The 26,645-nt window shown below is 51.2% G+C and overlaps 3 protein-coding genes and 1 pseudogene across 6 annotated transcripts; 3 read left to right on the plus strand and 1 right to left on the minus strand.

The window, feature by feature from the left end:
- Positions 1–196: 196 nt before the first annotated feature.
- On the minus strand, positions 197–4,546 carry tdrd15 (tudor domain containing 15). Its single transcript, XM_061270960.1, has 2 exons — positions 357–4,546; positions 197–288 (listed from the first exon to the last, which is right to left on the minus strand). Exons 1-2 carry the CDS (start codon positions 4,516–4,518, stop codon positions 197–199), a joined length of 4,254 nt encoding a protein of 1,417 aa, XP_061126944.1. The 5' UTR covers positions 4,519–4,546.
- Positions 4,547–6,252: 1,706 nt separating this feature from the next.
- On the plus strand, positions 6,253–12,538 carry rfx6 (regulatory factor X, 6). The gene is made up of 18 exons (XM_061271100.1): positions 6,253–6,508; positions 6,776–6,932; positions 6,997–7,120; positions 7,198–7,259; positions 7,360–7,437; positions 7,509–7,536; positions 7,689–7,796; positions 7,853–7,930; positions 7,997–8,110; positions 8,189–8,238; positions 8,312–8,471; positions 8,541–8,849; positions 8,940–9,057; positions 9,509–9,631; positions 9,700–10,144; positions 10,221–10,543; positions 10,624–10,821; positions 10,904–12,538. Exons 1-18 carry the CDS (start codon positions 6,334–6,336, stop codon positions 11,041–11,043), a joined length of 2,790 nt encoding a protein of 929 aa, XP_061127084.1. The 5' UTR covers positions 6,253–6,333; the 3' UTR covers positions 11,044–12,538.
- Positions 12,539–17,021: 4,483 nt separating this feature from the next.
- On the plus strand, positions 17,022–21,500 carry vgll2a (vestigial-like family member 2a). 4 transcript variants are annotated; one of them, XR_009711426.1, is made up of 8 exons: positions 17,022–17,252; positions 18,027–18,249; positions 18,307–18,762; positions 18,822–19,267; positions 19,419–19,543; positions 19,930–20,060; positions 20,411–20,581; positions 20,940–21,500. XR_009711426.1 is itself a non-coding variant. In XM_061270844.1 (4 exons), the coding sequence occupies exons 1-4, from the start codon at positions 17,166–17,168 to the stop codon at positions 18,863–18,865; spliced, it is 810 nt and encodes a 269-aa protein (XP_061126828.1). In that variant the 5' UTR covers positions 17,022–17,165; the 3' UTR covers positions 18,866–19,384. The 4 variants fall into 4 exon arrangements, 1 of the variants encoding a protein (XP_061126828.1); XR_009711427.1 differs by having other exon boundaries at positions 20,443–20,581; XR_009711428.1 differs by having other exon boundaries at positions 18,822–19,045.
- A 56-nt stretch (positions 21,501–21,556) lies between these two features.
- LOC133146799 (adenylate cyclase type 3-like) lies at positions 21,557–26,614 on the plus strand (annotated as a pseudogene).
- The last annotated feature ends 31 nt before the right edge of the window (positions 26,615–26,645 follow it).

Genomic DNA, 26,645 nt, shown 5'->3' on the forward strand with positions numbered 1-26,645 from the left:
GACCTCACGTCAAAATGGAAATACTAGTTTTGAAGGGAACCCAAACTGTAGCTTCATGAATCCAAAATCCAACCAAGATTGTGAAGGCCTTCAACTTTGAACAACCAACCAAACGTTCATCTTCTTGTTGTCACTGCAGAAAACCTGAGCCAGAGGAGACTAAGTCTTACATTGTCTCATTTCCTGCTTGGCAGCTTCACAACAACCTTCCGCTGGGTCCTGATTGGCTGCTTCGGATTCTTGCAGGTGTCGGATCTCCGTCGTCGCTGTTGACCCCGCTACCGAAACCTGAACACGTCCCAAAAAAAAGTGTGAGACTTTCTTATTTTTGGGCGGAACTAGAGACGGCGGTTTACCTTCTGCCACCAACGTTTGGGCGAGGTCGACGCCGTCCACCACAATGTCCACAGCCCAGCGTGTATCGGACTGAAGTTCTCGAAAGAGCACCTTCAGGTTGCGGTTCACGATCTTCTGCAGGTAGATGTTGGCCCGCTCACTCCAGTGGCCGTCTTCTCCGCCGGGCCTCGCCCCCCTCAGGACGCAAGGATAGACCACTTTGGGAAGCTTGAGAAGATCTTCCGGGATGATCCTCAAGTCTCGTCCAGCAAAACGGTTAGAGAGGCCGCGGTCCACCAGGTTCACGACCCCGCCGGACGAGCCGTCGGCGCGGACAACTTCAGCGCGGCACCACTTGTCCACGTCTGATCTGAACAAGCAGCCGGCGCCGGGTGTGAGGCTACATTTGGGAAGAAGGGCTAAGTCTGACCCGGAGAGGCGCTCCGACAGGATGGTCACTTTGTTCACCACGGCCATCGAGTCCTTCAGAACCACGTAGAACTCGGACGGGGTCGTCGCTGAGCCGATGAACCCCGAGTACTCTTTGTTGAGCGAGACTGGGGCGAAGACCAGCTTGTGATGTAGACTGGACTCTGGCGGAAGTTCTTGATTGTGGCTTTTAGGCGGCGACGGAAGAAACCCTTTCTGGTTTTTCCGCAGCAACCGAGCCAGGAAGACAAGGTCCACTTTAATTCTGGCACCGGACGTCCTCTTCTGTTTGAGCGTCGTTATGACGGGCCTCTTTCTATTTTTGGTTTTGAAGCTTTCAGACGAGCTCAGGTTTGTATCCTTCACGCACGTCTCAAATGTTCCTTGTTGATCCGCGGTGACTTTCGGGACGGCTTGATCTCGGAGCTTCGCCTTTTCGTCCATTGCAGGAGGCTCCGGGGCTTTCGACGTTTCTTCATCCTTGCGTATGTCCATCTCCACTTGCCAGCAAGTTCCCCGTTTTTGGACAAAGTGAACCATGAGAGGTTTCCCCATGACGGCGTCGGTGAAGGCGGCGTCGTCGTCGCCGTAAAGGCCGGAGTCCGCCAGGCAACACGGGATGGCGAATGGCGGCAGCAAAAGAAATTTCCCGGGCAAGGCGTAGATCTTCTTCTCCTCAACCACCGCGCTGTTTCCGTAGTCCAGGAAGTCTACCTTGGAACCGGAGCGGTCATGGTCTGCCCCCACGACGGCGCGGTAGAGTGCGCCGTCCTCGTGGTAGCGCGCCAGGACGAGGTCGCCGCGCCGCAGCAAGACGGCGGCCTTCAAGGAAGACTCGCTCATGGAGTTGATGTCTTCTGCCATTTTCAAGATGGCCGCTTCGTCTTGGGAGAGCTGCAGGAAGAAGTGACGGAGCGAGTCGACGTGCGAGACGAAACAGAGCGAGCGGGAACCTTCTTTCTCCTTCCTGTTTGGCAAATGGCCAACTTGAGGATTTTGAACTTTGACTAGCTGTTGCGCTTGAGGTTTCAAAGTTGGCCTTTTGGACTTTTTTGTATCTTGGTGGGTTTTCAGATTCTTGTGGTGTTTCTCAACGCTGACGTCAACCACGGGCTGCTTGTCGGTTTGCTTCAAGCCGACGAGCTCTCCGACCTTCCGGTCGATGTCCAGGTCTCCGTCCGAGAGCCGCACGTCAAAAGAAGAATCCGGACACTTGGCCAGGATGACGGCTCTCAGCCGCTTGTCGAGTAGCGCTTCCTCCAGCCATTCCTTGACCTCCGTGTTGACCTCCTTCCCGGATACGCAAGCCAGGTTGAACTTCAAGGCTTGGACGGGCGTGGACAACAAACAGCGGCAGTCTCTGGGAAGGGACACCACGTTGGCTTTCTCGGAGATGCCGCAATTGCCGTAATCCACAAAGAAGACGTTGAGATGGCGCGGAGACGGAGAGCTCAGAACCAGGGCCCGGTACCAATTTCCATCCAAGTATTTTGCTAAGCACCGTTTTGTCGGAGCATCTTGTGCACTGGCTGCCTTTATTTTCTGGATTTGCGCTGAGATGTTCTCTTCAAGCTCCTGGATGGCTTGAGTGTTGCGGTGGAGTTGGCAGTAGATGGCGAGCTCGTCGCTGATGTGAGTGACGTGAACGTCTTCCTGGTGCTCCGGCATTAAGTCGAAATGGGAGTAGATGAACTCCTCCTCCTCTTCAGGAGGATCTCGCTTCTCCAAGCTTGGAGATGTGGAGGTCTTGTGGTCACATTTGTCTTCTCTGGCTTCCTCTCCATTGACACGTGAATCCTGAATGGCTTTCTTTGTTGTCTCATCTTTCTGATGTTTCTCCGGAAGGATTTTCCAGTAGTCTGCTTGTTGGGAAGCCTCCATGAGCTCACCGACGCTCCGACGGCCATCGCCTTCCGCCTGGAACAGATCGACGACGCACTTGCACGGTGTGATCTGGACCACGTGGACGAGCAGCAGCTTGCCCGATAGCGTCGCTCTGAAGAAGTCCAAGTTGAAACGGGTCCAAACGTCATCCAGGGGCATCACGTTGACCAGAGTGCAACACAGAGCAAAGGCGGGAATGGAGGCCAGCGCCTCCGGGATCTTCTTGATTACAGTACCGGGAACTTTCTCCACGTTGCCAAAGTCAATGAAGAGAACTTCGGCGCCGTGCTGGAGCTTGCCGGTGACCACGCCCCTGTAGAATTGCATGTCGGCCTCGTAGAGCGCGCAGCAGAGCGCTCCGAGCTCCGGGTTGGGCAGAACGTCGTCTTCCAGCTTCATGCCAGCAAAGTGATGGGCTATTTTGCTCATCATCTCCTGGAACTCGCCGTCTCGCTTTGTGGTCCGGATCCAAAAGTCGTTTGGATTCTGGGCGAACTCCAGGAAGGCCTCGAACACCGACCGCTCCTGTAGCTCCTCCCTTTTCAGAGTCTTAGCCAGCTCTCGGCCCACGATGCTCTCGTAGGACAGGTTTGCGTCCTGGGGGGACGGGCGAGGCTCCTCTTCTTTTGGATGAGGTCTGGTAACAGCTTCTGCTGTGTGATTCTCCAGAGCCTCAAAGAGCGTGATGGAGTAGAGGCGCCGCTCCTCGTCGAAAGTATCGACGAGCACATCCAAGACGGCCCCGAGCAAGCCGGCCTTGAGGAAACTCAACTGGCGACTGGCGAGCTCCTCGTCCTGAACCTTCAGAGAAGCCAGCGAGCACGGGAACGCCATAATGGCCGTCGAGTACAAATCGGGCGGCAAGCTGCGGACGTCCTCCACTTTGACCGACTCGGAGAATCCGAAATCCACAAACAGGACTTGCGCCTGCGAGTTCATGGGGAGGAACTGAACCAAGCCTCGGTACCATTTGCCGTTTTTGCTTTTGGCCGAGCAGAGGAGACCGACGTTGGCTTGAGTCTTCTGCTGCTGGCTTTGGCCGTCGTTGACTGCGGCCAGCTTCTTGGACATGAGCCAAAGATCGGACTCCTTACTCACCATCTGACAATAAAAGAGACCCGGGTTGACAGCGGACGTCAGTCGGACTCGAGCACGGGTGCCGCAGCTCATTTTGGGCCCGTAAAAAGGCAGGAGCTGCTCGTAGACCTTCAACGCGCACGACTTGTAGCCAAAGACGCGGTCGCTCGGCCCGCTGAGCAGCAGGTCCGGAATGGGATTGATGTTTTGCTTGAGCGGCACCTCGGTGAGCAACTCCACCAAGAGAAGAAAGGTGTCCTTGTCCACGTGCTTGCCGAAGCCTTGCCTGACCAGCTCGTCGTTGATGTGGGGAAGGTCCAGCAGGAGAACCTGATGAGGCAGGACGGCTTGGATGTAGCCCGTGACGTTCTTCCCGATCAGGCTGGAGAGGAAGTCCACCACGCCGGACGAATGGCACCACCCGCCATGTAGCAGCACGTTAGCGAGGAAGCCACAGACGATTTTCGCAGGTCGGTTGAACAAATCCTTGGAGCACGAAGATATGTGGGCCGCGTCCACGCTCAAGACGTTGCCGTGGTCGATGAGGAAGATGTCCGACACGCCGCCTTTGCGCCCCTGACACCTTCCTCTGTACCACTGGGCCGTCCTGGGGTCTTCCACCAGGCAAAACTCACCGATGTCCACGTTAGCTTTGCTCTTGGGCGTGTTTTGGATTTCCCGCTGAAGGCTTTTGTAGTCCAACTCGTCTAGGGTCTGGTACTGGCCCTGGAAGTGGATTAGGGTCGCTTCGGGGTTCCAATCCAAATGGGATAATTTAAGGTCTACTGTCATACACGGTCCAGATGGACTGGAATCCTGGGACCTGGACACAAACAATAGACAAGAACCAATTAACTGCATTGTTAGTGTGAGCCAGGAAGAAATTTGGCGGAATATGTAGCGGCCCAAATTGATTGATTATTTATCTACAATTTCTTTTCTTAACCTGTGATGTTGCGCCTTCAACGACGAGTGCATGGCTGCTGATTCGGGGATGCTCGTCTCCCAAAGACAACCTGTTGGGAAGAAAGAAAAAGAAAGAAAGAAAGAATCATTCAGTTGCAAAAATCTGAGCTTCAAACCAAGATGAATTGATGAGCATGCCACTGAGCAAAGAGCAGACCTTTGCCAAGGCCAAACAATCAACACTTCATTGTGCACATTTATTGACTTCAATCTCCTCGGAACGTCATTCTAACACTATCTTTGTGAAGTAAACTGAATGTTTACCAAGAGTGAAATTAAAAATTCCTCACATTTCAATAAAAATAACCCTAGTGGCTATTAATTAAGGTGGACCTTTCTCGACGGTTGAAAACTAGCCACCTTATTCTTACGCTATTTGAGCCTTTCGTTGCAAAACCAGCTTTTTGTTTACATGGAATCTGTGCAAGTCACTACTACTAGCAACAGTGTAGTAAATTCTCAAGCCATGCAAAATCATTTTCCATGCAAAGGGAGCTTAAAGAAGGGTGTGGATTTATTTTTTCGTCAAATAAACCACTTTGTTCAACTAAATCCATGTAACAAAAAGCAAAACTCTCAACGGAAGTCTGTTACCGGAAGTCACAGTAGCAGCAAACCTAGTTAGCCACAATGCTAATTGGAAGTGAAGATGAAGTTGCATGACCCGGTGCCTTTTGGCATGAAATTCCCTTCGACCGTTTCATGCGTGCAATTTAATCATTTCGTCGTGGTTTGTGTCAGTTTTCTTACTTTTTAAGAGGCCACCATGTGCAAAATTGACAGTTGTAAACTCGCTGATGCGTAACGGACAACGAGCGGATCGCGACCGAGCGTCGCAAGCGAAACCCGCCACCCGATTGGCCGACTGATATTTGCCTTATTACGTTGAACCAATCAGATGTCAGTTTGATGATTCATTACCGGGTTACGCCCTTTAACAAGTTGACCTCCATTTACAAGCACGAGGAGAAGATCACGAGCAAATCAGGTCAATTGATCCCTATTCTACGGTTTGTTTACACGTTTTTTCTTTTAACTATATCGTTTTTGTTTATAATCTGCTCTTTTTTTTGCTATTTATTATGTGTCAAGAATGACGTAGTTCCTTTCAGGTCAATTAATTTTCTATTTTCCCATTTGAGTGTAGACGATCTATTTATGGTAATCAAACTTATCTCTAACAAAGTGTATCTGATGTTAAGCATAACATTTGATTATTGCTGTCTAATATTCTCATCAAGGTGTCACCCGTTGACCTACAAGTTGTGGTCAATTTTTCTCTCAGGACTTTGGCCTGGCGAGGCCGCTTAGAGGACCTTATTGTCACGGTGTGGAAAATATAAATAGAAAAATATAAGAGTGTGGACGCAGCTGATTGGAGGTTGTGTGGGGGTGCTGATGGTGCTGGATGGACAGATGGATGAGTCCCCTGCCCCCCTTCCTGTTAATGATTAAGAAGTTCTTCTGTAAATATGGTGTGCGCATGTACTGGGGCCTGCTTGCTCACCTTCTCACACCGCAGCACGACGCCTCCTCGGCCTTCCTCCTGACAAAAGATGCACGGGCTGCTTCTACTCCGCTTCAGGCCTTCTTAGGAACCAAATGAGCAGTATATTGTTTTTTATTTAAACAAAAATCCAAATGTCCCCTGTGCATGGTGTGACTACGGCGATGAAACGCAGTCGGGAGACTTCGGCTGCTGACGGGCTTTCACCTCTTCACGTTTTCAACCAAGCTTTGTGTGGTTCACAATCACCAGTGGACGCAGCCTTCCATGGAAACTTTCACCAGGACGATGAGTCTGCCATCAAATCAGGTAAGAAAAAAAATCAAATACATTTAATTGTTCACAATGCATTGCGGTTCAAACCAATGAGAATGTGTTATTTGGACATATACAGTAGATCCATTCTCTACAATTCTGCTGAGTCTAACTTGTCATGGTCTCTGATATTGGATTTGTCCGGGAAAAAAAATGACGCCGATCAGCCACCAGGTGGTGCTAAAAATACTGTCCCAGTTATGAGGTTGGAAATTGGGCCAGAACTTGCGCAAGATGCTTCAACATGAATCATTTCCACAGAGGCTGAGGACAGCAATGAAATGGCGTCCTCAGAAGAAGACCAGGATGTGGACCAGAACGAGGAATCGAGTGCCAAAGCGAGTTTGGCTTCCCCCAGGAAAAGCATCAACAAGATGAGTAAAGACAAGAAGAAGCAGACGCAGCTCACGTTGCAGTGGTGAGCGCCAATGTTGCTTATGAAGCGTTGTGAGGATGTTGACTGTTGTGGCGCCACCTACCAGGCTGGAGGAGAACTACATTGTGTGCGAGGGTGTGTGTCTCCCTCGCTTCATCCTCTACGCTCACTATCTGGACTTCTGCAGAAAAGCCAAACTGGAGCCTGCCTGTGCTGCCACTTTCGGAAAAGTACTTTTTGTTTACCTTCCAGAATGTGTCAGTTCCGACGATGTTGTCATCCAACTGTTTTTTTTTGACCTAATCAGACCATCCGACAGAAGTTCCCTCTCCTCACCACAAGAAGACTAGGAACCAGGGGACATTCCAAGTAAGCGGCGCTTTTGCCACCTTGCTATTTTTCAGTCATTATTTCGATGTCCAAACTACAATCATTGGTTTTAGTTATTGATCTGGGTGCTACATAACAGGTATCATTACTACGGCATCGGCATCAAAGAGAGCAGTGCTTACTATCACTCTGTTTATTCCGGGAAAGGTTTGACCAGGTATTACCCTTACACTCACTGATTTCATGTGACACACACTATTTCATTTTATTTATTTATTTTCTTGGCAGATTTTCCGGAAGCAAGATGAAGAATGAGGTAGCGGCTTCTATTATTATTATTATTATTATTATTATTATTATTATTATTTTTTAAATGGAGCATAAGCTTCAACTTCATCACACACTGATGAGTGAGGTTTATTTTGAATGACAGTCACGGAATGATGCCGACATGGATGTTGCGTGCAGGGAGGCTTCACCCGGAAATACTCCCTCAGCTCCAAAACAGGAACTCTGCTGCCGGAATTCCCCAGCGCTCAGCATCTTATTCTGAGGAACAACATCTCCAGGGAAAAGGTTGTTAAGAGAAGTTGTTGGCTAAGCCCCCGCGTGACATGTTGATGTGTTTCCAGGTCGACACGCTGATCATGATGTACAAAACTCACTGCCAGTGCATCCTGGACAACGCCATCAACGTCAACTTTGGCGAGGTGACGCCCTCGGCGCGGCGCGGGGCGGCGAGCGCTCTGACGCGCCTGATGCGTCTTCTCTTCCAGATCCAGAACTTCCTGCTGCACTTCTGGCAGGGCATGCCCGAGCACCTGCTGCCGCTGCTGGACAATCCCCCCCTAGTGGACATCTTGTGCGTGTGTGACTCCATCTTGTACAAGGTGAGCCGCCGGAGCGCCTCCGTTCTAATTTCGTGAAACGTTTTGTTAGTATTTTCTTTTGCGTGTGTATGTGCCCAGGTTTTAACCGATGTCCTCATTCCCGCCACAATGCAAGAGATGCCCGAAAGGTTTGCTTAGCAACACCTGCACACCGCCATGGCGTCGCGTCTCGTTGCTAACGGCATCTTTGACGTTTGTCAGCCTGCTAGCGGACATCCGCAGCTTTGCCAAGCACTGGGAACTGTGGCTGGCCTCCTCCCTGGACAACCTCCCCGGATGCCTCGCCGCCAAGAAGCTGCCCGTCGCGCGCCGCTTCGTGTCCTCCCTCAAGCGGCAGACGTCCTTCTTGCACCTGGCGCAGGTGAGGGAGCGCGCATCCGCCACATCCAAGATGGCGGCCGCATCACAGCAGTAAACATGGTTTTGCCAGATCGCCCGTCCGGCGCTGTTTGACCAAAGCGTGGTGAGCAACATGGTGGCCGACATGGACAAGGTGGACCTGAACAGCATCAGCCTGCACTCGCTGCTCAGCATCAGCGCCAACGCCGAGCAGCTGCACGACGCGTACTCCGACTGTGAGTGGCCGCGTGACCGATCGGAACTTTGCGTCAACCGAGTGTTTCCCGCAGACGAGGCCATCGCCATCTTCCAGGAGCTGAAGGAGCTTCTGAGGAAGAACGCCACCGTGGAGTCCTTCGTGGAGTGGCTGGACACGGTGGTGGAGCACAAAGTCATAAAGGTCTTTGGGGTAACGCCACGTCAAGTTCCGTAAGGGGTCATTTTGGGGCGCCCTGACCTCGCTGCGTTTTTCATTTTGCCCTTTCGTCAGCCGGGCAAGCAGAGCTGCCGCTCGGTGGAGAAGCGAGCTCAGGACTTTTTGCTGCGCTGGAGCTTCTTTGGCGCCCGCGTGATGCACAACCTGACGCTCAACAACGCCGCCAGCTTCGGTGAGTTGAGCCCGCCGGGCGCTATTAGACCTCCCGCTAATCATCCCGAGGCTACATTTTGCGCTCCTCTTTACACAAGGCGGGCGGCCGGCCGGCCTGCCGGCCATAAATAGTAATGATTAAACAGGCTTATCTCGGGATGGTGTGCTCGCTGTTCAAACACGCTGTGCGAGTAAACACGCACGTGCGGACGAACAGCTGACGTCCTGGTGGGCCAACCGTGCAAATCCGATCAGCGTGTAACATTATTTTAGTCAAATTGTTTGGGTTATTTCATATATTATTTTTATTTATTATTTAATATTATTTATATTTATTTATTTTTATTTATTTATTTTATATTCATTTTATTTTTATTATTGGCTTGAATTCTTCCCGTGCATCCCTAAAGTAGACTCCTCCCACCTCGCCAGCCTGCCGTTGAGTACGTAACTATGTGGACGATGTTTAGGTTCCTTCCATCTGATCCGGATGCTTTTGGACGAGTACATCCTGCTGGCGCTGGAAACCCAGTTCAACAATGACAAGGAGCACGACCTGCAGAACCTTCTGGACAAACACATGAAGAAAGAAGGTGGGCCGAGGTGGCGCCGGGCCGTCCGGCTTTGTTTGCATTGATGTCCGACTTTTTCTTTCTCTCAGGAGCCAGCAAAGCCACCTTCTTGGCATCTCCCAGTTCCTGCTTCCTAGCCAATCGTAACAAAGGGGCGTCCGTCGACCAATCGGTGAAGAGCGAGGCCTCGAGACGGGACGCCTCTGCGTCTCTGGCGACCAATTGGCAGCAGAGGCTGGACTCGGGCGCCGCCGCCGTCTTGCCGCTGTCGGATTCTGTCGGCTTCCCCGGTGCAGGTCCGGCCGACTTTTGCGCTTCTGTCATGACGCCGCCCACTTCTCCGCCGGCGCTGGTGCACAGAAACTCGGTCATCAACCAGGGGACCCGAGCCCCGACTTCTTCCTGCTCCTCTTTGTCGTCGTCCTCCTCCTACCTCTCGGCGCCGGGCAACATCTGCGCCGCCTTCCCGGAGACTTTGTACCCTTGCTCAGCCTACTTCCCTCCGACTGCATCCGCCTACCAACCTGGACTCAGGTCAGCTTCAACTCTTTCTTTTTTTTGTACAGCGCCCCCTTCAGGTGGCCATATGACCATTCTATTTTGTGTCGAGGCCCGAGGCAGAGAGCACGTTCTCGTCTTCCGTCCCGACGTCCTCCTTAGCCTACCAGCTGTGTTGCTACCCGACCTTTGAGGACCAGCAGCCGCCCGCCAAAGACTTTTTCTACGGGGACGCCCATCATCTGTCCTCGTCCGCCGCGGGTCCCGCTTGCTACGGCTCCATATCGGACCCCGTGGTCAGCGATCCTGGTCTGGAGCTTCAGACGGCGGCGGCTCAGGTCCTGGAAGCCGCCGATGGCATGGCCTTCGGACTCAGCCACTCCGCTGGCGCTGGTGGCGGCACGGGACAAACGTATTCTGCCGCAGCTCCAAGTGGTAAGCGTAGCCGCAAACCACAGAAGTGCCGCTTTAAAAAAATCCCAATATTATTGATTTTTTTTTTTTTTCTGCCCCAGATTACTACGGCAACGGCAGCTACCTGGAGAGCCAGCGGATGGCGCCAGCGGCCGAGCAGCACGTGTCGGTCATCAGCGGCGTCAGCCCCCTCCTGCTGCTTCGCTCGCCGTTCTCGGACGTCCACGACCCGCTCAATATCCTCGACCGGCCCGGCAGGAAGAGCGGAACCTTCTTCAGCGACGTCCGCAGCGCGCCGGGTGAGCGAGCGAGCATCTCTCACTGGGCCAAGGACCAAGATATCCATCCCGCTAACCGACCGTCTCACGTGTGCTCCTCTAGGGTCGGCCCCCTGCATGTACGCCGTGTCTGCCGCCGCGCAGTTCACCTCCCAGGACGCTTCCTTGTCTCAGCGGCGGGACCCAGTTTCTTCGCTGCCCCCCATCGACACAGTCTTTATGGGTGCCCCGGGCGTGCCGTGACACTGAGCTCGCCCACCATTTGGCAGTGAGTCAAAAATATCTGATGACACTCCAATTTAATCTAGTCATATAAATAATGAATATACCTGATGTAAAAGAAGCCTCAAATTCAAAATCAATCAAAAGACGCGGCCGCCGCCGCCTCCTTATCTGCCGCCTCGGTGGCAGATGGCGACGCGTGTGCGCGCTACAGCGCGTTACGCCGTCAAGTACTTTTAATGACACGGTCAATAACAGTGGCCCACAATCGGCCCCGCTGCTCGTGTGAAAACAACAGAAGGCCCAAGGCAAACTTTGGGACAATGTTTAACCGCAAGCACCCCCCAGATGACCACGTATAGTAAGGCTTCATTTAGTACGAAAATAACTTGTGCAACGGAAAGAAGGCCCAGCGGAGGTTGTACTTTCTGAGACAGCTCAGGAAGTTCAAGCTGTCACATGAGCTGCTCAAGACCTTCTACACTGCCATCATCCAATCTATCCTTTGCACGTTCATCACTGTCTGGTTTGGAACGGACACCAAACAAGACAAGCACAGACTGCAAAGGACAATCAGCACTGCGGGAAAGATCATCGGGACCATCTATCCGAGATTTGTACCTGTCCAGGACCAGGAAACGTGCAAGTAACAGCTCTACAGAATCTTCTCACCCAGGTCAGTTTGAACTACTGCCCTCCAGATGGCGTTACAGAGCGCTGTACGCCAAAAGCAGCAGACACCGGACCCAGCTTCTTCTCCCAGGATGTTGCTCTGATGAACTCACACCACTCAGAGACATCACATCCTGCTCTTGTCACTTAAATGTTGTACAGAGGCTGAGATCAACCCGAGTCAAATTCCTTGTTTGGCATGCACAAACTTGGCCAATAAAAGCTGATTGATTGATTGATTGAAAACTTCCTGAACACAAAAGCGCGTCTTTGACATCTTGCAGAAAGGACACGCCCACATCATGCATCCAACACTAGTTGTGATGATTAAGTAAAAACGCATAAAAGACAAATGTCAATCAAACTGTTGCTGCAACCAATCCGATTTTGAGTTGGTCACACCAACGCCCTCTAGAGGGCGTACGGAATCGTCAGCGTATTCACACGCTTGATTGGCTAGTCAGACAGCTAGCCTACTAGCCAGCGCTAGCTAGCAAACTGCATCTGTCGCGAGCTGCACAAGCAAACATATTGTTGTGTTGATTTAAGAGCTCTTTTGTCAACCCACGATGATTGAACGAGGAGAAGAAATGGATTTGCTTGTATTAGCATTAGCTTCGAAGGCGATAGAAAAGGATGAAAGTGAAACGCACGGATAATCTGCACGACAGGAAAGAAAGGAGGATGGATTTTGTGTACAAATAATCTGGATTTTTGGTGAGTAAAATGTTGCTATATTTCGAAATGATATTGCAATTTTATCAGATTATTTTTTTTATGCATTTTTTAATGTGTCGGTGTGAAATGCACTGCCCGCCACTGGTATATACGTTGTTTTTTGTTATTCGGGCCAATAAATGCAATTGCCACACAGACGCCATGTCATTTGTGTCACAACATATGACCCCGCCCCCTAGAAGACCACGCCCCCTAGAAGACCACGCCCCCTAAAATACCACGCCCCCCCCCCCCCCCCCCCCCCCCCCCCCCCCCTGAAAAAGGTGCCCTCTTTGTCAGAAACCCAAATCTGGTCACCCTACTTAACGTTGAACTAGGTTCTGGTTCCAAAAACAAAATCAGACAGAAATCAATTTATTCCAATTGGATTGGAGGCGGGGCATATTATGCAAATGTCTGATTTGGCCAGCAAAATTAGCGCTACAGCTAACAAATGCTACACCAAAACACTGCAGCGTTGACCTTTCAAAGTCAAATCGATGAACCTCGATGGAGTGTCGCCGTGACACGTTCTCCGCCCGGACTCAAACGGGTCCACGTGTCAAACGCTCGGCGCAGTGCAACAATCCACCAAAGCATTCCCACGCCGCCATGAAGGCGGCAAAGTCTCAAGCAGGCTGCGGCATCACCAAGTTCTCAACGGCCTTGCGCGTAATTTCTTTAAACAAGCTTCTCGAGTGCGTCTTTTAACAAATTTTTGGCCGCCCGCCACAAAGCGCCGACGATTCTTCAATAACAAGTGTTTTTATTGGAGTCGTGTCATAGAAAGATGATTCTGAATGCATTTGAAAAGCGACAACATTCAGCCCGCACGGCCGCCATTGTGGCCCTCGTCCTTGTTGCTGTTTACTGTTCCATTGGCACGCCCGTCGCCTTCACGCTAAAGCTCCTCTTCAGTTGGTTCACTTCTTCTGTTCCCCATTGAGGGACACAAAAGCTCTGCCTTGGCAAAGAGCAAAATGTTCCAAACAAGTCACGCCAAAAAAAAAAAAAATTAAAAATGTCAAGTGGTGAGTTACAGCGACCTGCCAAAATCAGCAATATATACAAACTATACAATTTTTTTTTTAATATAGTTTGACGCCTTCCACTTAGTTAGAAATACTTTTGAAAACATTCCTTGGTGCTTGTTTTCACTGTAGCTATTCAAAATGCTCCCTAACTTGCTAAAAAGAGGCCGAGCGTGCTCGCTTCAGTTCCAAAAAGCGCAAAGTTCTCGTTTGGGAATGGTTGTGATTATTTAAGAGGTTTACCTTATTTATATTTAAGCTTTTTAATTGATCCGGTGAACCTCGTCAGGCGACGGAGATGAGATTGACCCGGCCCGGCCACCTCGCCCGCTCGCCCGTCCACCTGCGCTTGAAGAAAGAAGCGCCTTGCACTTTCCTTCCTTTCTGCTTGTGGCTGACCTTCTATTGTGAGTTGCTTGGAGACTGGTCGCCCGACTCTCGTCCCTGGTCGTACCGCCTCCTCCCCCCCTCCCCTCCCCATTTGGCTTACCCCCTTCACGGCGGGGCCCTCCTTTTATTCCGCTCGCATCTCAAGCGCACGCTCGTTGTCTTGTCTCATTCATGCCGCCGGCGCCGCGGTTTTGGTGGTGTCGGGGTAACGGGCGACACACACACACACACACACCTTTTATTCAGAGCATTTTCATTGTCCAGCCTGGTTCATTCACGCACGTCTTCGGCCTTGAGATGGAACACGACGGCTCATTGTGCTCCTCGGCGCATTTTTATCATCGATCGGTCGCTGCCGTGTTTGCGCCCGCGTGACAATCGGCGCAAAACAAAATGGCGTATCGATCAGGCCTCACTCTGCAAATTTCTTTTTCTTTTAATTAGGTTGTTTTTATTTGAAGGGGGTTAGGCTTAGGGTGGGGGCGAACTCACACAAGCGTTTTTGACTAGCGCTGCACCTGTGCCGCCGGCACTGAATGCAAGCCACATGTCACTCACGCCAGCTCTTAACGAGCCAATTTATCCGGTAGCGGCGAGGTCCTTGGCGAGTCTTTTCATGGACGAGCTGAAGGAGGCATCCCGCTCGCCAAAGAAAGAGGCAGACACTGGCCAAAGGGACATCTGTCTGTCTGTCTGTCTGATTTCTTGACGCTTGTCCTCATTAGGGTGACTTTAGTGTGCCTTGGAATTGTGGCCCATATTTAATATGGCGGTTAAAAAAAAAAAAAAAGGGGCTGTTTTGCTGTAAGAATAAAAAATGACAAAAACAAGTCCCTCAGCTAACTGTTAATTAAAACTCGCAGATAATGAGTCTCGGCTAATGAAGCCCCCCCCATCCCCCGCCTCACTCTCGGGGGGTGGGGGGATTGAAGGTGACCGCGACGTCCGCACAGGCCGGAATGTTCATCAAGCGCTTTTCATCCCCGGCGACCGAGCGCTTTTCCCCGCAAGCGGGACGGCGTCGTGTCCGAGGCGAGCGCCGGGCAACGAGAATGCGCCTTTTGCTTTCATCCATTCACGGGAGGATCATTTAATGAAAAATCATCAGATGCGGGAAAGCAAATCAGCGCTGCTGGCTAATTAGCATCTTCCGGCGGCCCGTTGTTTTCCTTCAGCCCGCTTTTGGCCATCTTTGGTCTTCTCTTGGGCCCCACTGTCCCGGTCTGGTATCATTCAGAGCCGTCCGTATTTTAAACCCTCCATTTTGTTTTATTCGTTTACAAAGCCTTTCAATTCCTTTTGGATAAAAATGAAGAGAAATATGTGCCTAGAAGAAGAAAAAGGGAAAATGGAACACAAAAGGTCAGTCAGGGTCTTCTTTTTTTTTTTCAAAGCAAGCGTGCCGTCATTTAATTAAAACAAAAATGACTGGGCGGCTTTCTAATGTCGACACTTGCCGAGCTCACAAAGAGTCAAGTTTTCGCTCTGCGGCAGTCAGAAAAGGAAGGTCAAAGTCGATTGAGGACTTTTTTTCTTTTTGTCTTGTTGTTACTTTCCCATTTAATTTTGGCCTCAGCTCAAGCGTATTATGGTGCGGCGCCAGCACAAGGGCAGAAGCAATTTTCTTATTCACGCCTTATCAAAGAGCAGCATTTCCACCAGAAAGGATTCAGGGTCTGCCCGCCCGGGGGCACCTATCACGTTTTTTTTTTTTTTTTGGTACCACACGTGGTGAAAATCCCGACGGCAATCAAGAATTCCGAAATGCAATTGGCCGATTTGTTTTCATGTCGATTCCACAAAAGAAGCTGAAATCTCGTTTGTCCCCTTTGGCCTCGTTCAGTCCTCGTTGCTTCCGTTTGACCTTTGGCCTTTCACCCCCTTTGGCCGGGTTTGTCCATTTTTTGTCACCTTTTTGTACCTTTGCCCCCCATGAGTCCTCTTTTGCTCTTCTTTGGCTCTTTTTGGCCTGCTGTGTCCCCCCATCAGATCTATTCTGGGCCCCCTCAGTCCCTCTAAATTCACTTTGGTCCATTTGGACCCCCTCTGGTCCCCCTTTTGGCCCCTCTTTATCCTTGTTTGGGTTCTGCTGCTTCTGTTGTGGCTGTTGGCAGCTCCAGCTGTCTTCTCCTTTGCATGGTCAACACACACACACACACACACACACACACACACACACATGCAAAGTGTACAGCTTATAATGTAGCAACATAGTTGAGTGCAATTATCGCTTACAAGGAAGTAAGCATGACTCAATAAAATGCCGTCAATGCTATTCAAGTTGTGTGTGCGTGCGTGTTCAATTAGATCCGTTGATAACTATTTCCTGTCGTATGCCAAGCGAGCTGGGCTCAAACAAACATGGCAAGAGGCATGCCAGGCATCCTCGGGCCTTAACGAGCCTCACCACGGAGTGACGAGCGAGCGCGCGCCCGCTATGCCCGCTATGCCGTTAAGAATCTGGACAATCTTTGCCCGCCGCACTGATGAACGCTGCCAGCCAACATCGCTTAGAGGGAAATGAAGATCATGGCTAAGAGTGGCATTTTTCGTTTTTATTTTTGGACACGGGACAAAAGTATTGGGACGCTTAAGAAATATGTTCTTGCCCTTGAATTCAAAACCAAAAGGGAGGGGGGGCGGCATGCTCAACCGAAATGGTGATTCTCTGCTTTTCTTCTTTGTCTGGCAAGATGCGTTTTCAGTCTCCACACCTGAGCGTGCACGCACACACCCGAAGACGCTAATGGACGTCCTTGGCAGGGATGCGCTCGCTGGTGGGCCTTTGCTAAATGGACGGTCACGGTCAACGCATGAAAAAAAAATAAAAATAAATGAAGCGACAATCTGTCCATTTGGTGGAAGAATCATATCAGATTTGTCTGTTTAGCCATTAAGTCAAATGGGTCTCTGTCCATCTTTAAAATCCTTTCGGGTCGGAATTATCAAATCTGTCCAGACTCAGTGCGGTTCTAAAATCTTGTCGGATCAGTAGAAGTGCGTCTGTCTGTTCCTTCTGTCCGTCGTGGCTCTCCCTTCTTCGGACTCGGGCGGCCATTGTGAGCGAGCCCGCAAGCGCAGCGAGGTGGAGCCGGCCGGGCCTGCCATTGGAGGGCGGATCCCCGCTGGCTTTGTGGGCTGGGTCTCGGGTCCTGGAGAGGGGGCTGGGCTCCGGGGTGGGTGGGTGTGAGTTAAGTGTGGCCGCCACCGCTTAGTTTGCTGAAGGAGTGGAGAAGGAGAAGAAGAGGCGGTGGCAGCGGCGGCTCTCGAGCAGCTCCTTGAGCGCGCTTCAATGACCCCCGCCCGGCGCGGCGACCCGCTGACACCTCCGCCATGAGCTGCTTGGATGTGATGTACCAGGTGCTCGCTGCGCAGCCCTACTTCAGCCCCTACACGCCCCCCCACCACCAACACCACCAGGTATGCACACACACACACACGCCACAACTCGACTTTCACAACAAATTGTTTGATGCCAAAACTTGCTCAACAACTGCAAAAAAAAATCTTCACTGAAATTCGTTTTTCTTCGGCACAATGAAAGAAATTAAAAATGATTGCATTTTTATTTTTATTTTTTTTAAACATGTTTGGCTTTTCCTGAAAAGTAAATTGTACTGAAATTTCATTTTTTATTACTTTGGAAGAGCGACCAGTCAAATCACATCTTAACAGGATGTTTGATATTTCCCCCGAAAAAAAAAATCGTCTCACTCAATGTTGCTCACATTCAACTTTTTAGAATTTTAACCGGCGCCGGTTCATCTTTCGTTTTTGCATTTTTGAATTGGTGGAGGTGGATGGGATGACTTTTTCATTTTTAATTGATATCAAAATGCCTTTTGTCTCTTTTGTGGTACGCTGGCGTCCGTCCAGTCTTCATCAACCAATTAATTAAGTCTTGAGAAATAATAAAGGGAAACACCGCAACATCTGAGAGCGGCTTTTGGATTTTGACATCACCACTTCTCATGAATGCTTCTAATTGATTTCATCAAAATAACAAACAGCTTGCTTCATTTTTTTTTAAGTGTAATTTAAGATCAAATGTACAATTAACTTTTTTAATTAAAATATGTCAAATGGCCCTTTTTCTATTCCTGACAAATTTTGGACCTTTTTTGTGTGTGTGTAAGGTTTGAATTGTAATTCAAGAAAAAAAGGCTCGGCTTTCTCTCTTATTTGTGATGGCAGAAGCTGACCTTGGACTCCAAAATGGACGGGCGTCCTCCCGCTGCCCCCACCATCAAGGAGGAGGACAAGGAGCTGCCCCCGGGGGCCGAGTACCTGAGCTCCCGCTGCGTCCTCTTCACCTATTTCCACGGCGACATCAGCGCCGTCGTCGACCAACACTTTAGCCGTGCGCTCAGCCACGCCTCCTCCTTCTACCCCCCCGGGGGCCACAAGACCCTCAAAGGTATGCGCTTGTAAAAAAAATCCAAACAAAGTGAGCAAAACGCGCTTGTCCTTTCAGACGCCTCGTTCCCGATGAGCCAGCGGAATTTCCCGCCGTCTTTCTGGAATAGTTCCTATCAGTCGTCGAGCGCTCTGTCGGCCCCCCACTCGGACCTGGCCTTCTCCGGGGGCGACCCTTACGCGCTCCACGGCCACCTGCACCAGCCCGGCCCGCCTGACGCCTGGCACCCGTCCCACCCGCATCACCCCTACTCGTTCGGCGGCGGCCTCGGCACGCAGGGCTCGCCGTACCCGCGGCCCGCCGTGCACGAGGTGTACGGCGCCGCCTTCGATCCGCGCTACGGCTCGCTGCTGGTGCCCTCCGTCAGGTCGCACCACCGCCTGGCGGCCAGCGGAGGCTCGGCGGCGCACGCCGGCGCCTCGCCGTGCGACCTGGCCGGCGGGAAAGGCGAGTCGGGGGGCTGGAGCGGGACTTTCTCCGCCGTTGGAGAGATTGGACTCAACATGGACGCAGGTGAGGGAGGCACTTTTGAAATGGCGGCGGCGCTTTTGACGCTTTGACTGTCCTCGCAGGTCTGCAGACGCAGGACAAGAGCAAGGACTTGTACTGGTTCTAGACGCTTTGGCAAGAATAGCGCACCTGACTGGGCCGACGGCGCCAAAGCAAAGACTTGTTCCGCTTCCAATCGCTTTCCGCCTTCATTTCGCTTCTTCACTCTGACGGACAAATTGAAGCTGTACTTTGTGATGTCACCGTGACGGCGCTTTCAGCACAAAGCGGGCGGGCGGGCTCTCAGGTGGGGAAGGTCGCGACCCTTTAGTCACTCACAAGCTTTCCGCCGGTCCTGGAACGCAAAGGGGTCGGGTGGGCTTTGGGCAGGGTGGCGCTCGCTCGCTTGGCTATTTGAGGCCACTGGCTGACCAATCCCCCCCCCCCAAGCGCAGCTGTCAACGACAACTGCGCGTCAACTTACCGCACACATGCACGACACACCAACTTGGGAAAGGAGAAGCATTTCGTAAGGCGACTTTGGTGCAAATAATTTGTGTGCGTGTGCATGCAGTGCAGCTGCGACCTTGTAAATATTTCATTGTGTTGCTTGAACTGACCAATAAATGAAGCAAAGTGGACGTGATTGCAAATGTTGAATCTGATTTCTTTTGTCACAGTTGGCGTTAGTTGAAAAAGAAAAAAAAAAAGCCGGGAAGAGAACTTTATTGTGACGCAACCAGAGGTAACGGCGTCGGTAACGCCGGCAATTCATTTCCAGAAAGGAAGGAAGTCCAAAATGAAGGTAAATGTCTCATCCGCATCAAGTCATGGTTGTTTTTTATTGACAGTACTTTATATGGGGAAAAAAAAGAAGATTGAATTTGATGAGAATGACATTTTTACAATTGAGTGAAATGTAGCCCTGAGAATTTTTAACATCACACACCAAAAAAGTTAGTATTATGAGAAACAAACATTTTGTGAAAATTTTTATCAATTTATGAGGAAGCTGGGCTAAAAAAAAAAAATCTATTTTTTTTAAATAAAACAACAAAAATAAAGCAGCATTTTTATTCCCAATTTTCAAGCAACGATTACATGAGGCTGAATTTTGTTTTCCCCAAAAATGAACTTTAAAACATTAAAAGCATCCTCCTCTTCCTTGTGTGATGTCGACCATGAACGCAGGTTGAAGGCGAGCGTCGCGATCGGGTTTCTCGCAGCGCCAACGAGGGTTTTCAGGCCCGACCGAGCGGAACCCGACTCGCCTCGCACAATGGACGGCCGCCGTTCCCGCGCATTCCGCACATTTCCATTTGGTGGGGAAGTAGAATCACTGCTTAATTTATTTATTTATTTTTTAGGAAAATGTCAATCTCAGATGAAATATTTTAAATAAAAAATGTTGTTTCTAGAAAAACAAAATGAATCGGCATCGATATTTTCGGGCTTGTTCAAATGCATCTTGTTTAAAATGCCATTTGTTTTTCTTGAAGAAATTCCAAATCGTTCAAGATTATTTTTTCCCTCTAAAATAGTATTTTATTGTTGTAACCTTAGAGAAGAGGTTAATTTGCATGACACTTGAGGATTTATATATTTGTATATTTATATAAAAAAATATATATTTTAAAAAATGTTTTCTTTTGCACCTTTTTCAAACTTGCAGCCCAATTTCACTCATGTCAGCTTGACCCGCAGGAAGTTGTTGAGCGTCAACAAACAAAAGCTTTGGATGGACCTGTAACCCGAGAGCAAGCCCACCTTCAAGCCTCACAGCGACCCCCCCCCCTCCACCTCCAAGACCCTTGGCCCATTTCCTGCCCACAAGTGTCAACAGGTACTGCCGGGCCTCGGGCTCTTTGTGTGTGTGTTTGTGTGGATTTTGTCCGTCTGTTGTTGGAATGTTTTGGGAAAAAAAAAGTTGCCCCGAGCTGAACGATCTCGGGTCAGCAAATACAATGCCAAGAAAATCCCGCAATTTAGCACAGTGAAAAAAATCTGTCTTTGGTAGGAAAGAAAAAATATATATATATTATGTATTATATTTATAATGAATATATATTTCAATGATATGAATATATTTTAATGATATGTGTGAGGGACAGAGAACAGGTGCACATAGTTTGTGTCAGTGGAAGCCAGATTGATGAGGAGCCTCACAGCAGCAGGATTCTCTTACACTTCTGCTCACACAGCCGCCCGGGACAGCTGGACGACTCGACTCCGGACTCCTACGAGTAGCACCGCTACGTGTGTGTACTTGCTGAAAACACACACACACGCCTTGTGATGATGCCACAAGTGATCTTTTCAATTATTAGCGGCCGTTAGAATAAATGGTTGCCCCTGGCAACAACTTTAGTGGAGCGCCTGCCGAGCGTCACTCCAAATATATTTTTATTTCGATGAACATTTCTGGATAATGTCAATTGGTGGAGAATGTCATGAGAGGAATCGCCATGGAGACGAGTCATTGGACCTGGGCCACCGGGGACACGGTGGGTCTGTGGAGACTCGGGTCGGGGCTGGGCCAGTCCCGGTCGGCGCTTTGTTTTCTGAATTGACCAAATCAACAATCCGCTTGCAAGTCCCAACCACGAAGTAGACTTTTTGGGTTTTGCCCCCCGGAGACGAGCGTGATCGCTCGTTCAAACTCTTGATGAGCGTCGCCGGCGTGCTCTTCGCACCGTCGGTGTCACATTTCCCAAGACGCGGCCGTCACTTTGGTTTCATCGTAGCAACAGTAACAAAGGATGCAAAGGATGGGGAGGGCCAGAGGGAGGGAGGGAGGGAGGGAGGAGAGAAAGAAAAAAGTATCGCCTCATGTCGTCTTCCACACGGCGCGGTACGGACGACGGCTGAGGTCCTTCCAAGGTAAGGAACATGGCAGAAGATACTGAAGCGTGGACGGCGCCACCTCTGAGACCTCAGGCGCGACTTCTAACCAGCGCCGCCAAGACTTGATCATCTGGAGATTGACGAGCAGTGACTCCCTGAAGGATTATTCTTGGAGTAGGAGAACTTCAATCCCAGTCCAGATGTCCAACAAGGTCCGTGACGGAGACACGGAGGAGCAGGCCGAGCGCCCCCGCGATGTCACGCCGCTCGGGCCCAGCCGCGGGCCGCTATCGAGCGTCCGATCGGTTTTCAGGCCCGAGTCCCTGGAGAAGCTTTACCAGAGTTACTTCCGGCAGAGGAGGCAGCAGAACATGCTGATGCTGCTGACCTTCGCCGCCCTCTTCAACGGCTTCGTGGTGGTCACGTGCGCCGCCGCGTACGCCGAGCGCAAGCGGGCCATGCTGGCGGTGGCGGCCGCGGGGCTGGCCGCCGACGTGGTCTTCTACGAGCTGTACCGGCGGCAGAAGCTGCCTGGGTCGACGGTCTCACGAGGTGCCGTCCCGTACGTGCTATGGCTGATGGTGAGCGTCCACGTGCTGTGCTACACGGGGCTCAACTTCGGCCACGTTTCCCACGCCAGCGACGCGGTGGGCTGGCAGGCCTTCTTTATCTTCTCCGCTTTCCTGACTCTGCCCCTCAACCTGTCGGCCCTGCTCCTGCTCTCGGGGCTCTCCTGCGGGATCCACCTGCTTCTCCTGGGCCTGACTGTGGCTCAGAGATTTGAGGACCACTTACAAGGGCCCGTGCTGGTCAGGCAGGTAAGTGCGGCAGAGAAGAATGTGGGCCATCTGTTTGATGAGCCTGAGCCGGCCGGCCAGGTTGACCTCGCTATCTCACTTGGCAGCTCCTGGCCAACGCCATGCTGTACCTGTGTGCAGCCGCAGTGGGGGTGATGTCATACTTCATGTCTGACAGCAAGTACAGGATGGCCTTTTTGGAGGCGCGCCAGTCCCTGGAGGTCAAAATCACGCTGGAGGAGCAGAGCGCCCAGCAGGTACAGGAACACCCTGCGCCTGCCCATTTCATTGTGAGTGATTGTGGAAACGGTTGCAACCACGCAGGAGGAGTTACTGCTGTCCATCCTGCCCAAGCACATCGCCGATGAGATGTTGCAGGGTGTGAAGAACCAAGGCAATGAGAACCAAGTCCAGGAGCAGCAGAAGCAGTTCAACACCATGTACATGTACCGCCACGAGCATGTCAGGTGAGCCTCGAGCCAGCTCTTCTTTTTTCTTCGGCTTCAAGACGTGTTCCCGCTCGTCGCAGCATCCTGTTTGCCGACATGGTGGGCTTCACCCAGCTGTCCTCCACCTGCAGCGCTCAGGAGCTGGTCAAGCTGCTCAACGAGCTCTTCGCTCGCTTCGATAAACTGGCCGAAGTGAGTCCGCTCCGGCCGTTGGCCACCCGACCCGACCCGATGTGATCCTCTCTTGTCGTCCTCTCCCAGCGTCACCATCAGCTGCGGATCAAAATCCTGGGCGACTGCTACTACTGCATCTGCGGTCTTCCGGACTTCCGAGAAGACCACGCCGCCTGCTCCATCATGATGGGACTCTCCATGGTCGACGCCATCTCGTGAGTTTTTTTTCCTCACAACCGAGAAGATTCTTTTCTAGACTCACCTAATGGGCCGGAAGACGAGAACATCCAGTGAGATGCTTTTGCTCCTGCGTCAGTTACGTGCGGGAGATGACCCAAACGGAGGTGGACATGCGAGTGGGGGTCCACACGGGAACCGTGTTGGGAGGAGTGCTGGGTCAGAAGCGCTGGCAGTTTGACGTCTGGTCCACCGATGTCACCGTCGCCAACAAGATGGAGTCGGGGGGCGTTCCCGGGTGGGTAGGAGACCTCATTGGGTTTTTTGGGGGGATCTTCTGAGGGCTTTGCCTCCATGTGTTGCAGTCGAGTGCATATATCCCAGAGCACCAAGGAATGTCTCCACGGCGAGTTTGAACTGGAGCCGGGAAACGGCGGCCAGAGATGCGAGTACCTGCTGGAGAAAGGCATCGATACCTATTTGGTTCTGGTTCCTAAAACGGAGGAACCCAAGAGAAAAGTAAGCGTGGTGTCTACCCAAAAATCCTGGCAGTTGATCAACACCACGTCAAACGGGAACGTTGTTTCGACGTCTCCGGTCTCCGAGTCCCATCAGGAGGTATAAATGGTACGTTAGCCGTTGAGCTTCTCTGTCTTCTGATTCTTGGTGTTCTTCCTCAGCGGTACCGCTTGGTAGGAGAACAAGTCATCAACGCGCGACTCCAGCAGGAGCTCCTGGAGAGAGAAACACAGCAAATGTGAGATGGACGGGAGCAGATCTTTGTCGCTTCACATCTCCATCCGTGTTTTTTCTTCTTCTCCAGACTGAAGAAGCGGATCCATCTCGTGTGGTTGCGTTTTGTGGACGGCAAGCTGGAGGCGCGCTACTCCTCGGAGAAGGAGAAGCGCAGCGGGGCGGCCTTCTGCTGCTGCGCCATGGTGCTGTTCTTCATCACCGCCATGGAGGTCTTCATCGACCCGCTGTAGGTGCGCCGGCACCGTTCATTCCTTTAGATCCGGTTCCAGATCTTTTTGCTTGTTCATGTCTGCAGACTGGTGGTGAACTACGTGACTCTGGCCATCGGAGAAGTTCTGTTGCTGGTCCTCACGGCGTGCTCGCTCGCCGCCATCTTCCCGAGGGTAAACGCGACACGTGACGTTCGTATTTGGCCGTGTCATCCTGACCGCCACGGACGTGTAGTTTTTTTCCGAGAGGCTGGTGTCCTTCTCTTTGTGGATCGACCGCACACGCTGGGCGAGAAACACCTGGGCCATGGCGGCCATTTTTGTCCTCACCATGACCGTGATGGCTGATATGGTAAGATTTGGAGCGTCTACCTGTCCGTCTATCCATCTTTCCTCACTTGATTGCCTTCTCTCCCCGTGGGCTCCATTAGTCGTCTATCTCGGCGCCTGCAGCCTCATTTGCGGAGGCCCCGGCGGAGCTTCTAAAACACACTGCTGCCTTTTAGCCACCTGACAGAAATCAGGAAGAACCTCAAGGGAACCTTGCAGACTGTCACACATGCAGGAAAAAGATAGAAAATAGGAGAAACGTCTACTTAACTTATTCACTGCCAACCCAGTTAATATCGCTGACGTCTATAATCGTCAATGGCACTGAATGACTTGTCTTTTTTTTCTTTAGCTCAGCTGCGTCCCGCCTCACTTCCGGTCAGTCAACGGCACGTCGGACATGGCGCTGGACGTGCTGGGCGAGTGCGCCGAGAACCCCAAGCACTACAGCTTCATGGGCGTGATGTTGCTGGTGGCCGCCGCCATGCTGGTGCAGGTCAGCCACGTGATCAAGCTGAGCCTGATGCTGCTGGTGGTCACGGCGACGGGGGCCGTAAACATCCACGGATGGCGAGACATCTACGATCTCTACGACTTTGTGCATTTCGCATCGTACAGGTGAGAAGTTTAATTGAGAAGACCGTCGGGCCCTTTCTGACAAATTCATCTCCTTCCAGAACCTCCATGATACCATCCAAGTACCTGATGACGGTGATGACCGTGGTGATGATGGTCAGCCTCTACCTCTTTGCCCGCCACGTGAGTGAGCGAGCCGCTGTTTGCTTCCCACCGGATGGACGCCCGCCGACCTCTTTATTGTCACAGTTGGAGCGTCAATCCAGAGAGTTGTTCCTGTGGAAGGTGGGCGTGCACGACCAAAAGGAGAAAGTGCTGGAGATGAGACGCTGGAACGAAGCGCTGGTCACCAACATGTTGCCCGAGCACGTGGCCAAGCACTTCCTGGGCACCAAGAAGAGAGATGAGGTGTGCCGGCCTGCTCGGCCATCAGCCAATCAATCTTTGCGCTGACACACACCATGACATCATTCCAGGAGCTGTACAGTCAGTCGTACGAAGAAGCCGGCGTGATGTTCGCGTCCATCCCCAATTTCTCCGACTTCTACACAGAAGAAAGCATCAACAACGGAGGCATCGAGTGCCTCCGGATCCTCAACGAGATCATCTCTGATTTTGACAGCGTGAGTCCCCGGTGCCCCGAGATCAGTCTTTTTGAAAACCATCATCTACTTTTCCCTCAACAGCTACTCGACCGGGACGAGTTCCGGACCATCACCAAGATCAAGACAATAGGAAGCACCTACATGGCAGCGTCGGGCCTCACCCCGAAAAGCAGCGTAAACGGACACGGCCACCGTCGCAAGGTTCGGAGCGGGCAGCCGGAGGAGCTTCTGGAGCACTGGCAGCACCTGGCCAATCTGGCTGACTTTGCTTTGGCCATGAAAGTCACCCTGGACAACCTCAACAAGCAGTCCTTCAATAACTTCATGCTACGAATCGGTCAGTACAAGTACTTGCGTGGAAACCGCATCTGCGTTTCTGTTCATGTTCCAACATCGTCAGGACTTAATAAAGGTGCCGTCCTGGCCGGCGTGATCGGAGCTCGTAAACCTCACTATGACATCTGGGGGAACACGGTCAACGTGGCCAGCAGGATGGAGTCCACCGGAGTCATGGGGAACATTCAGGTACAAAATGTGTGCCCGTTTTTTAAATGCAGAGTGAGTGCAAAGTCTTGTTTCTGGGCTTTCCCCACCCAGGTGGTGGAGGACTGCTTCGACATCCTGAAGTTCTACGGCTTCCGCTTTGTGCGAAGGGGACCCATTTTTGTCAAAGGGAAAGGCGAGCTGCTCACCTTCTTCATGAAGGGCAAAGAAAAAAACCCAAGTGATGTTCTTCCACAAACCACTCTTCCGCACCAAGTGGTGCATGTTTTTTGATGAACAGTCCATTTTGCTACATCTGCAATTTTTTTTTTTTTGATTGGTATTGGTCACAATGTTCTGTAGCTATGAAAATGACATGTAGACCAACAATAACAGTTGTACAGTCAATGCTGACACTTGATTTACAAAGTGCCTGCTTGTCATTTATACATTTCATTAAACAAGTTTGTACTGTGTTGTTGATTTCATCTTTACCAAACAACATTT

Source organism: Syngnathus typhle, linkage group LG22 (genome assembly GCF_033458585.1).
Source record: "Syngnathus typhle isolate RoL2023-S1 ecotype Sweden linkage group LG22, RoL_Styp_1.0, whole genome shotgun sequence".
Classification (NCBI taxonomy): Eukaryota; Metazoa; Chordata; class Actinopteri; order Syngnathiformes; family Syngnathidae; genus Syngnathus; species Syngnathus typhle.

Coding starts and splice junctions, on each gene's coding strand:
- tdrd15 (XM_061270960.1), bottom strand. CDS start 4,518: ATGACAGTAGACCTTAAATTATCCCATTTGGATTGGAACCCCGAAGCG. Junction 289..356: donor CCAAACGTTGGTGGCAGAAG/GTAAACCGCCGT, acceptor GGACGTGTTCAG/GTTTCGGTAGCGGGGTCAAC.
- rfx6 (XM_061271100.1), top strand. CDS start 6,334: ATGTCCCCTGTGCATGGTGTGACTACGGCGATGAAACGCAGTCGGGAG. Junction 6,933..6,996: donor ACGCAGCTCACGTTGCAGTG/GTGAGCGCCAAT, acceptor GCCACCTACCAG/GCTGGAGGAGAACTACATTG. Junction 9,058..9,508: donor CAACAACGCCGCCAGCTTCG/GTGAGTTGAGCC, acceptor GACGATGTTTAG/GTTCCTTCCATCTGATCCGG.
- vgll2a (XM_061270844.1), top strand. CDS start 17,166: ATGAGCTGCTTGGATGTGATGTACCAGGTGCTCGCTGCGCAGCCCTAC. Junction 17,253..18,026: donor CCCACCACCAACACCACCAG/GTATGCACACAC, acceptor TTGTGATGGCAG/AAGCTGACCTTGGACTCCAA. Junction 18,763..18,821: donor TGGACTCAACATGGACGCAG/GTGAGGGAGGCA, acceptor CTGTCCTCGCAG/GTCTGCAGACGCAGGACAAG.